This window comes from Schistocerca nitens, chromosome 6 (assembly GCF_023898315.1).
Source record: "Schistocerca nitens isolate TAMUIC-IGC-003100 chromosome 6, iqSchNite1.1, whole genome shotgun sequence".
In the NCBI taxonomy this organism is placed as follows: Eukaryota; Metazoa; Arthropoda; class Insecta; order Orthoptera; family Acrididae; genus Schistocerca; species Schistocerca nitens.
The window spans coordinates 228,309,552-228,322,390 of record NC_064619.1 but is presented as its reverse complement, the minus strand read 5'-3'; the positions used below and the strand labels follow the sequence as shown (position 1 = coordinate 228,322,390).

The 12,839-nt window shown below is 44.1% G+C and overlaps 1 protein-coding gene across 1 annotated transcript in view; it reads left to right on the top strand.

The window, feature by feature from the left end:
- LOC126262640 (solute carrier family 52, riboflavin transporter, member 3-B-like) overlaps positions 1 to 12,839 on the top strand; it is an 89,009-nt gene that overhangs the window by 59,197 nt on the left and 16,973 nt on the right. Inside the window, exon 2 of the mRNA XM_049959401.1 lies at positions 3,763 to 4,964. Within this exon, the coding sequence (XP_049815358.1) occupies positions 3,846 to 4,964 (1,119 nt within the window). The 5' untranslated portion in view covers positions 3,763 to 3,845. The remainder of the gene's footprint in view (positions 1 to 3,762; positions 4,965 to 12,839) is intronic.

Genomic DNA, 12,839 nt, shown 5'->3' with positions numbered 1-12,839 from the left:
ATACACCATACGGAGCCTAGCACTGTGTTGGTGCGTCAACTGTCTATAGCGTTTCGGCCTTTTTCACACGTGAAAATTTAATCCATTTGAACAGAAAAGTAATTCCGGCCCTAATTAAAATAAACAACGGACATTTGGTGTCCTTAGAGGCATTATAGAGATCTGTAACATAAGCGAATTTCAGAATATTTACGTAATTCTTGTAGGAGATATAGAATTTAAACTTCTCACTTGTTTGGAATTTAAGATTGACTAAATTGGAAAAAAAGTAAAAAAGAAAGATTTTCTGATGCTTATACAGTGTGATTTTTTCCACCGTGTGCAAACTCTAGGGATTGATCGACGAGAGGATCCGGAAAAAAAGGTCTAATAAACTTATGTCCGGAAATGCAAGCTTCCCAATTTAGAGAGCATTTATTCAGTCTTATATTGTCACAGATACTGCGGTATCATACGCCCTGTACCATGCAGCAGCAGTTACAGTATGTGCTCAAACTGATTTCCATATGCCTCATCCCATGTGGTACGCGCCATGTCTCACATGTTCGTATCGGCCAGGCTGCATCCGAACAGTGTCAAAGGCAGCATGAATACGCTGGTCCATCGTCTCCACACCTGAAATGGGTTCTGCATACACGATACTTTTGAGATGGCCCCATAACCAGAAATCACACGGGTTGAGGTCCGGTGAACGAGCAGGCCATGCAACTGCATCCCCTCATCCAATACTTCGAGCAGGAAATACAGGATTGAGATGAGTCCGGACGCTAATGGCGAAGTGCGTTGGACCACCATAGGAGCCACATAACGCTTCAAATCATCAGTGGCACTTCTTCCAGCAGGGGAGGCAAAGTCACCCGCAAGAAACGCCGATAGTTCCGGCCTGTTAGGCGACATGGAAAGAAGACTGGTCCCAAAATACGGTCGCCAGTTATTCCGGCCCACACGTTCCGGATGCACCGATGCTGATGATTCGGTGTCACCATACCATGGGTGTTCTGCATATATTTCCACAGATGACTGATACGAAGGTTGAACATACCACTCCGCACAAAGGTGGCCTCATCTGTGAATAGGATGAATGACACATATCCTGGAATCTTGGTTGCCTGGTGAAGAAACTAGTGGCAAAATTGCTGCCGTGGTGGAAAGTCTGTCGCTAGTAAGCCCTGCACATGCTGTAAGGACAGTAACAAGGCATGGAGACTGTTCCATACGGTCGTCTGGCTTACCTTGTACTGGTGGGCCGGCTGCCTCGTACTGACACGGCGGTCACCTTCCATTATGTTAATCACACTTTCCCCCAAGTCTGGTGTCCCAACATTCCGGGTACGTCCTTCATGATTTCCTGCTTCATGTGACGACCCTGTCTCAGACAACATTGAATGCTGTGGTTGTTGTCGGTGGGGATATGTCTCCTGATACGACCTTGCAACCCGCCGCCCGTTGAATTTGCTTTTCCGTAAGTAAACACTATGTCGGCAAGCTCTCGATTCGAATCATAACCGTTGTGTACAACGCTGTATCACATCCACTAAAAAGTGATCCAACAAGAGAAGTGAATCTGACACAACATTACGAATTAGTATGGCAAGAGCGGGCACTGGAACGTGACCTATGAGGAACAGTAGCACCCTCCAGGAGAAAACCATGCATACTGTAACTGTGACTTCACGGTACAGCGCGTATTAGACCGCAGTCTCTGCAACAAAGTATGACTGAATAAATAGTCTCTAGAATGGAAACCATGCATTTCCAGACATACGAGGGGCGTTTGAAAAGTCAGTTCAAAAATAAAAACTACTTACGTGTTTGGGGTAAACCTTTTTTATTTTTCGACGTAGCCTCCTTTTAGACTTATACTCATCGTCCAACGCTGTTCTAATATGTTGATCCCTTCTGAATAATACGAATTGTCCAAGTATGCGAAATAGTTATTAGTTGCTCCAATCACATCCTCGTTTGAATAAAATCTTTGTCCCGACAGCCATTTCTTCAAATTGGGAAACAAATAGTAGTCCGAGGGAGCCAAGTCTGAAGAATAGGGGGTATGTGAAACGAGTTGGAATCCTATTTACATTAATTTTGCGACCACAACTGCTGAGGTGTGTGCTGGTGCATTGTCGTGATGGAAAAGGACTTTTTTTAGGGTCCAACCGCCGGCGTTTTTCTTGCAGCTCGGTTTTCAAACGGTCCAATAACGATTAATAATATGCACCTGTAATAGTTTTACCCTTTTCCCAATGTTCGATGAGGATTATCCCTTGCGAATCCCAAAAGACAGTCACCATAACCTTTCCGGCCGAAGGAATGGTCTTCACATGTTTTGGTGCAGATTCTCCCTTGGTAACCCATTGTTTAGATTGTTGTTTGGTCTCAGGAGTATAACGGCTCTGAGCACTATGGGACTCAACTGCTGTGGTCATAAGTCCTCTAGAACTTAGAACTACTTAAACCTAACTAACCTAAGGACATCACACACATTCATGCCCGAGGCAGGATTCGAACCTGCGACCGCAGCGGTGGCGCGGTTCCAGACTGTAGCGCCCAGAACCGCTCAGCCACTCCGGCCGGCCTGGAGTATAGTAATGTAACCATGTTTCATCCACAGTGACGAAACGATGCTTTAAGTCCTGCGGATTCTTCCTGTACAACTGCAAACCATCCTTGGAAACACTTCAAACGATTCTGTTTTTGGTCAAGCGTGAGCAATCGCGGAACCCATCTTGCGGATAGCTTTCTCATGTCCAAATTTTTATGCTAAATAATATGTACCCGTTCATTCGAGATGCCCACAGCACTAGCAATCTCACGCTCCTTAACTCTTCTACCATCCATTACCATATCATGTATTTTATCAATGATTTCTGGAGTCGTAACCTCCATAGGGCGTCCAGAACGTTCAGCATCACTTGTGCCCATATGGCCACTCCAAAAATTTTGAAACCACTTATAAACTGATCTAATCGAACGTGCAGATCATCGTAATGTTTATCAAGCTTCTCTTTAGTCTCCTGAGGCGTTTTACCATTCATAAAGTAATGTTTAATTACCACACGAAATTCTTTTTCGTCCATTTTTTGACAATCACTCGACTTCCTTGATTCTTCACACGAATGTCAAACACAAAGAAATAGACCAATATGGCTGAAACTTGGTGTGCGTTCTTTCCAAAGACGCTACTAACTAAACATGACCTAGATACGCGCTGTTGGTTCCATCTCTCGGACTTTGCACGGACTTTTCAAACGTCCCTCGTAAGTTCATTAGACCTTTTTTGTTCCATATCCTTTCATAGGCCAACCCTTGGAGTTTGTGCACTATGGAAAAAATCACCCTGTACATAGCAATCTTTATACCACAAGTAATTTTGGAAAGAGCCATTTCTACCGACATGTTTTGGTAATTTACAAAAAAAAACCTTAATCATTGAGTTTGTTAGTTTTAAAAATATGACGAGGTACGTTCTGAACAGTCTCCCGAACGAGCAAGCTTCATATGTTCCAAAAAAATTAACTCCAGCCCTAATTAAAATTAAGAAAAGATCTTTGACATGCTTAGTCAGTAGAGATCTGTACCAGAAGTAAATTTCAAACTTTTCTACCTAATTTTTGCAGGAGATAGATACTTTAAAGCGATTTTCTATTGCCACAGAGAGTGGAGCACTTGTCGCGGCAAAGTAGCGATATCAGCTGTCGACTAATATAAAATAAACAGCGACTCTTTTGCCAGTGTTGTTTACGAAATTCTTTTCTTTCACAGGTTGTCTGTTAACGAGGAAGAAAACCACACCAGTATTCACGACTGACCTACCACTGCTACGAAGCAGTCAACGTGATATCGTCATGGCGTTCCTACTGAAACGGCTGTCGAACAAGCAGATACTGGTGCACATCTTGGCGACGTTGTTTGGAATTGGTACATGGCTGCCGGTAAATGGAATGTACGTCCAGTTGCCACTGCTCGTCCAGACGCAGCCAGAAGGATGGAACCTCCCCTCGTACATTTCTATCATCGTACAAATTGCAAACATTGGGCCCATCCTGTACGGACTGTCGCAGAAACTTCTCCCAGGAAAGTTGAGAGATAGCTTCATTATTTACTGTATACTAACAACGGGTACTATTGCACTCTTGCTGATGGCACTGCTGTACAGGGAGACGACGTACTTTGGCACTGAGGAACACAGCACACCCTTCTTGGTATTGATGTTTTTTTGTGCTCTTGTTGGCTGCACCAGTCTCGTGCTCTTCATGCCATTCATGAGGAACTACAAAGAAATATATCTGATATCTTACTTCGTCGGAGAGGGCCTCAGTGGCTTTTTGCCAAGTGTACTCGCCCTTATACAAGGTGTTGGAGGCAACCCAACGTGTGTGAACCAAACTGTCGTAAATGCTACTAATCCTGACGACTCCTATACCGTACTCGTGTCGCAAGTACCGTCACCTAACTTTTCAACCACTGTCTTCGTCCTAATCATGTTCGCAATCCTCGCCATCAGCACCGTCTCTTTCGCACTTTTAAACAACCTGAAAAGCTGTAAGGCTGAGAGAGTTAAATCACAAATGGTGCCATGTAAAGTTTCCACCAGGGATGACAACGCTTCGGAAGCATCGAGCGACCAGACAGAGGGGCACGGTTTGCCGCTTTCCCGCTGCACCTACGGCTATTTGATGGTGCTAGTGTCCATAGTGGCTGCGTTCGGACACGGAGTGTTTCCCAGCATCCAGTCGTACTCCTGCCTACCGTACGGCAATGTCGCCTATCATCTGGCGGTAACTCTGTCCGCCATGGCGAACCCACTGGCGTGCTTCGTACAGTTCTTCCTGCCGAGGACCTCAGTGAGAGCGATATCTGGTATCGCAGCGGTGAGCGCCGTTTTCGCCGCCTACGTCGTCGTCACAGCACTCACGAGTCCGGCACCACCTCTGGTTGGCTACACGATTGGCAAATTCCTCGTGGTGAGTATAAACTATTGGCGCACTGTGAATATTGCTTTACTGCTGTGTGCAGCTCAGCGATTTCTTTTTGCAATGTTTGTGTGTAAAATGCCGATGCCGCTGTGGTAGCCGAACACCAACACTTTCAAGTTCGTGACAATGGTACGGAGTGACGCTTGTGCTGAGATAGGATGTCTTGACATTTCTGCAGAACCCAAGACCCTCAGGTAGTCTTTTGCTGGGTGGCCGGTGTGGTCGAGCGGTTCTAGGCGCTACAGTCTGGAACCGCGCGACCGCTACGGTCGCAGGTTCGAATCCTGCGTCGGCCATGGATGTGTGTGATGTCCTTAGGTTAGTTAGGTTTAAGTAGTTCTAAGTTCTAGGGGACTGATGACCTCAGAAGTTAAGTCCCATAGTGCTCAGCGCCATTTGAAGCCATTTGAAGTCTTTTGCTTCCACATTTGTTGGCTTTGCCAGCTCACAATCAGCTGTCACGTTCCATCCTAACCTAGAGCTCCAGCTAACCTACGTATCAGTCTAGTGACCACAACTAGGTTTTACGTATTTACGAGGCCTGTTCAGAAAGTAAGCTCCGATTGATTGCCAAATTGAAACCACAGTGAACATCAGAAATGTTTTACTTGTAACAATTAGCTACACCTTTCAGCTACTTCTCTACGTAGTCGCCGTTCTGACTTAGACTTTTGTCATAGCGTTGTACCAACTTTTCAATAGCCTCATCATAGAAGGCAGCCGCCAGTGCTTTCCGCCAATTCTCCACGCTGGCCTACACCTCGTTGTCTGTGTCAAAATGTTGTCTTCAAAGACAGCGGTTCATGTGACCAGAGATGAAACTCAGGGGGAGACAATTGCGGACTGTATTGTGGGTAATCTCACATTTCCATTTGAAAACGATGCAGGAGCATCTTCATTGCCCCTGTAGAATGCGGCTGAGAATTGTCTTGAAGAAGAAACAGTACGACAGTTATGTAATGTTAGCTGCATAGCTTCAGGCGAAATTTCTCACCAGGCCCTCGTACTTGGCGGCAGACACTATTTTCTAGACATCTTTACGCACTCACTGCGAGCTCAGAAATGAGAAGAGCGACGTGATGCTAACTGGGGTTATACTAGAGACACTACCCAACACATCTGTGCTACTTTCTGAACGCCCCTCGTATTTACGAGGGTTGTCCAGTAAGTAAGTTCCGATCGGTCGGTCGCGAAATGGAAACCACACTGAAAGACATAAACTTTTTTTTTCTTTTTTGCAATAGTTAGCTACACCTTCCACCTACTTCCTACTTCTCTACACAGTCACCGCTCCAACTTCGAGTTCTGTCGTAGTGTTGTATCGACTTTCCAATATCCTCGTCATAGAAAGCAGCCGTCTGTGCTTTCGGCCACTTACCTGCAGTGGTCTGCAGCTCGTTGTCTGTGGAAAAATTTTGTTTTCATAGCCAGACACAGAGGTAGCCAGTTACGGACTTTATTGTGGGTGATCAAACACTTCTCATCGAAAACGCTGCAGGAGCGTCTTCATTGCCCCTGCAGTGTGCGGCCGAGAATTGGCGTGAAGAAGGAACGGCTCGACAGTTGTGTTATGTGGGCTGCATGACACAGGCGAAATCTCTAACCAGGCCCTCATACTTGGCGGGAGACGCTATTCCCTACGCATCGTTACGTGCTCACTGTTCACTCAAAACTGAAAAGAGTGACGCAACACGATCGCCGGGCATACTAGAGACACTGCCCAACACATCTGTGCAAAGCTTTACGGGATTTTCCGAGTGGTTTCCATTTTGCGACCGATGGAACGGACAACCCTCGTATTTTGTTTTCACATTCGTTGACTTGACAACTCACAACGGAGCTGTCACATTCCAACCTACTCTAGGCCATGGGTGAAGCTGCATATTAAACTTGTCACCACAACCAGATTTTCCGCTTCCACATTCTCTGGATTCCCAACGAGGGTCCTAGGCTCCGCGGAAGCGTCACTCCCCAAAGTGTTCCAACCCACATTCTCCCATCTGTGCATTCAGGTCCTACTAAACTGATAACATGCTTTGTAGCTATACTGACCGTGACCTAGTGTAATAAAAATGTGTGTGATGAATAAAGGGAGAATTGTGTTGCAGTTTAATTTCCCTAAACAATAGGAAAAATATAAAAGGAGAATGGTTATTGTTATTCTTTTAGTCTTTGATTTGAAAGTTCTTTAAGTTTCAGACAAAATTTCATATAAGTTGGATTATACAACGCTGTTAAGAGAATGATTTCCATTGTACGTAACAGTACACGTAGTTAAAGTCGAACATCTCACAATAATTACAGTTTCCTCAAGTATGTGGCTAGCTTCGTAAGAGTGTGACGACGATTATTCTCTTAAACAGCAGATTATAAAGGAGAACATGAGCTACAATACTTTCAGAGTAAATGTGTTTTCTGCATGTTCGGCTGCTGATGACCTAGATATCATTTATAAGTAGCTCAAAATATTACAAGAGAATGAGCTGCGTCTTTGTTTAACATATGCGGCTGGCTGCGTCTTTTTGTAATGGTGACGAGTTCCCATACCCCGAGGAGCGTAGGGGACGTTGCGGGAGACCCGTACCGCCATACTAGGCAAGGTCCTAATGGAGGTGGTTTGGCATTGCCTTCCTCCGACCGTAAATGGGATGAATGATGATGAAGACGACACAACACCCAATCATCTCGAGGCAGGAAAAATCCCTGACCCCGCCAGGAATCGAACCTGGGACCCCCTGCGCGGGAAGCAAGAACGCTATAGCAAGACCACGAGCTGCGTCCTGTTTTTCCTGAAATAATTTAAAATTATGATCGTATGTGCCCGTATTGCTTGCACATTTTACTTCTCTTTATTAATGAAACCAGTTTTTAGCTAATATTAGGGCACCACGCCCAGCTTTAGGTGAATTTAGAGAATGCAGCAGCAATGGCTGCCAACAATTAACGTACATCTGCTACAATGAAAATGAAATAACTCGGAAAAATGTGCTTTACACAGATATGAATATAACATAAAATCAGATATTTTATGTTCTCGAACAGTAAGTATATTCTAAGATAAGAAACAGATATAATCCACGTAATAAAACGTTTGCGCTCAAGTTTCCGTCTTATTCTTCAAAGGAATCGAATAGAAGTAAGGGTTAATAGTATCGCAGGCTTTACACAATTAATGTTAACAATGAGCATTGTATTTTCTTTGATTTTGTCGCTTCGCAGATACGTATCTTAGTTTATGGGATTTTGTGCTTTTTGTCACTTCGTGTTTTGTCACACCCAAAGAAATATCTAGTACTTCTTCCGTTTCCAAGCGATAGTACACTAGGTATGAGCTTCAATTTCCTATTATCCGGGGTAATTAACATGTGCAGTTTAAAACTACTACCAAAATAAAACGAAGGCGGTGAGCTTACAACACTACTCAAATGAGAGTCGTATTCAGCCTCCGATTAATAGATTATTCGAATCTCCAATTACATATGCGAAGAAGCTCACTGTTGCTGATCATGAACACAGAGTAAATAAGACAGTTGCTGCTCAGTTACTTGGAAAATGTATGTCACAAGATATACAGGGTGAGGTAGCTGAAATGAATAAATATATCGATATGCGGTTTTCGCCAAGTTATAGCTGAAAATACTGCGAATTTTCTAACGTTCGCAAGTAAGTTTTCTCGTTTATAGTCGCCTAATTTCGACTCCGCCTTGGATTTTTCTAATGTAACTATATACTTTTTCTGTAACATTTGAAAAAGCTCCTAACAGAACTTCAATAACATAACACGTAAGGGACTTGATCAAATAGTAACAAGATAAAACGGCCGCAAGCCTATGTACCGTCGTCAAGAGTTGAGGCTCCACAAACATCTTCTCTATTTTACCAAATGTAAGTGAACACATAAAGCAGGTACAGTCCGTGTGTCATCACGGCTGTCATACCATGTTCTCTAAATGTTGACCTTATCATTGCTACACGCTGTAAAGTGATTCTGATTCTAAAGAAACAATACTGTATGTTGAATTTCATCAGGAATTAACGGCAGCACAGGCCCTGTTGTAAGGTATTTCCTGCCTACAGGAGTCGTCACTGTTTCCTAATAGAACTCTTGTTTTAATCTCCGGCACAGATAAAAGTATATAAGTGTTAAGTTTGTTGAGTGTGCAGACTATTTAGCGTTTCCTGAACGACCGTTCTATTACTCTCTAGATGTTCTCTTAAGAGGGTGTGCATAATGGGAGGGACATCCGTCATCTTGGTACCATAATGATTGCCCCCTGTCCAGTACGAAGTCTTCCAACAGCTGTGCAACAGCCTATCATAGAAACACGAGCAATACAATAGCGACCAGTGATGCAGGTCTTAACAAACACACCAAACGCTGATAGCCCAAGAGCGCTGCTTTTATCCACTCCCTTCAGTCAGCGTGGATTTTCAGTTGATGATTAGTGTACATTGAGAAGATTGACTTGCCCATGGTTTGTAAACGCTGATTCTTCCTTAAACAAAATTTTGCATGGATATACCGCATCACTTCGGACTTTTCATAGAGAGAAGTCGGAGAACCGAAATCAATTTCGGAAGTCATTGCCATGAAGATGTAGCTGCACCGACATGTGAAGAGGATGAAATGCGATGGAATGTAGTGTCCTCAGAACACTCGTTTGGTTGATCCTTCTCTAACTTTCTAGATGCCTCCTAGTGACATCTGCATTGTGTGTTACTGCTGCTAAGATGTTAATTTCATTTCTTTCATCAGCTGCTCTTCTTCTTCCTTGACGTATTTTATTCTCCACACTTTAAGTTTATAAACCTTTTTTATTATGTTTGCAAAGACAGATCGTGAGTGCTTGGCACGATCTGAATATTCTGCAGGATACAATTCCACCGATGCCCTAATAGTGTGGCGACTTCGCCTTAAACGATATTCATTCTTTCGACCGTCGTGTACATTTTGAATCTCTCAATAGCTCTATGAACAAGTTATCTCATCGCTACAACGGCAGGCTGATGGGCTTCAAGCGCACAGGTAAACAGAGGAACCATAACTGAGCTAAGTATTTGCTTACATTTGGTATAACAGGGCAGAAGTTTGTGGAAGCCCTTCTCTGACGGCGGAACAGTGGTTTGCTTCGCTGTTATCTAGATACTGTTTGATCAAGTCCCACACATATTATGTCTCTGAAGTTCTTTTAGAACCTTCTTTCAAATGACAAATATATCAGAAAAAAACAATGTCGGTGCCGTAATTCGGCAACTATAAACGATAAATACTCGTATTATTTGCGAACGTCAGGAAGTTTTGCAATATTGTCCTCTATAACGTGGCGAAAACCGCACCGTGCTATATTGGTTCATTCTGGATATACATATATCAAAAAAAGTTTTGCATCACCTCGGTTCAGAGAGTTCCGTAAAATGTACAGAAAATTGGAATAGAGATCAACATAAACATCATTTCCGCCCTTTTTATTGCTCATGTTGTACCACCATACAAGAGAACTTCAGAGGTGGTGGTCCAGATTGCTGTACACACCGGTACCTCTAATACCCAGTAGCAAGTCCTCTTTCATTGACGCATGCCTGTATTCATCGTGGCATACTACAAAGCACTGTTGGTCCAGATTGTCACACTTCTCAGTGGCGATTCGGCGTAGATCCCTCAGAGTGGTTGATGGGTCACGTAGTCCATAAATAGCCTTTTTCGATCTATCCCAGGCATGTTCGATAGGATTTATGTCTGGAGAACATGCTTACCACTCTAGTAGAGCGATGTCTTTATCCTGAAGGAAGTCATTCACAAGCTTTGTACGATGGTAGCGCGAACTGTCGTCCATGAAGACGAATGCCTCGCCAATATACTGCCGATATGGTTGCGCTATCTGTCCGAGGATGGCATTCACGTTTCGTACAGCCGTTACGGCGCCTTCCATGACCACCGGCGGCGTACGTCGGCCCCACATAAAGCTACCTCAAGACAGCAGGGAACCTAGACCTTGCTGCACTCGCTGGACAGTGTGTCTAAGGCGTTCAGCCTCCCCGGGTTGCCTCTAAACACATCTCCGACGATTGTCTGGCTGAAGATATATGCGGCACTCATTGGTGAAGAGAACGTGATGCCAATCCTGAGCGGTCCATTTGGCATGTTGTTGGGCCCATCTGTACCGCGCTGCATGGTGTCGTGATTGCAGAGGTGATCCGCGCCATGGACGTCGGAAGTGAAGTTGCGCGTCATGTAGCCCATTGCGCATAGTTTGAGTCGTAACACGACGTCCTGTAGCTGCACGAAATGCGTTATTCAACATGGTGGCGTTGCTGTCAGCGTTCCTCCGAACAATATCCGTAGGTACTGGTCATCCACTGAAGTAGTAGCCCTTGCGCGGCCTGAGCGAAGCATGTCATCGACGGTTCCTGTCTCTCTGTATCTGCTCCATGTCCGAACAACATCGCTTTGGTTCACTCCGAGACGACTGGTCACTTCCCTTGTTGACAGCCCTTCCTGGCCCAAAGTAGCAATGTGGACGCCATCGAACCGCAGGACTGTCTAGGGATGGCTGAACTACAGACAACACGAGCCGTATACCTCCTTCCTGGTGGAACGACTGGAACTAATCGGCTGTCGGTCCCCCTCCGTGTAATAAGCGCTGCTCATACATGGTTGTTTACATATTTGGGCGGGTGTAGTGAAATCTCTGAGTTAGAGTCGGTGTATGTGATACAATATACATAGTCAACGTCTATCTTGAGGAGTTCCGGGAACCGGGACGATGCAATACTTTTTCTGATGTGCGTATTTGGGGTGGCCTGTCTTAGTTACCTCACCCTGTATAGACACATGAGTGAGAGACATACCGTCAGATAGTGTTACATAGGCAATTGAACATTTATTCCTACCTAAGGAAGATAAGAGTTCAATGTGCCGTCGGCAGTGCGGTCATTAGAGACGGTGTACAAACCCTGAGTATGAAAGGATGAGGAAGAAAACTGGCTGTGTCCTTTTCGACGGAATCATCCCAGCATTTACCAGAAGCGATTTAGGGAACTCACAGGAAACTACACACACGTGGCCAGATGGGGATCTGAACCGCCGTCCTTCCAAATGCAAGTCTAGTGTGGTAACCAGAGCGCCATGTCGGTTTCATTTCTAGCTTGGAGGTAGCATGGATGACCTCATGGTTCTGTAACGATCACGCTTTTGAGTTACCATCGTTAACTTAGCTAAACGAGTTTGTGAGATCTCGACTAATAAATTATCATAATTTTCGGCAATCGGTCTATTTAGTTAGTAGCATAACTCACACCTGTTAGTCATACTTGCTTCTTATAATGACTGTGGGCTCTTAAGCAATCCAACCACAATTATAACCATTAGCACAAATATGTATTAACTATTAGACAATTATCGAATAATAATAAATTAAGTCACGTTTGACGACACTTTGGCATTTATTATCGAACAGCAATCACTACGATTTCTAGCTCTTACACACACACACGCTGTTGAAATCACAATTTTTCTTTTCATACATCTGAGTCCATTACTAGAATTAATTATTTCGATTATTTGTAGTAATCAACATAAGATATAATCTGCATAAATTATTTGTGACATCATTTTGTCTGTTCCTTGTTAACTGTTAATGCTTTCACATCTTCAGTCCACCCTATCAGACATCAGAAACAAAGCGAATACGAGTCTAATGTTGAGGGTTGCATTCCTTTACAAATCAAGGCGACACTGTTACGTCAGTGCTGTTAACTTCTTCCCTCCCACATTCTCCCTTACTGAATTGTGCAGAGATGTAAGGCAAGTCGTGACACCAAATGGAAGTTGAGCGCACGAACTTATGTTGTAATGTGGCGCAG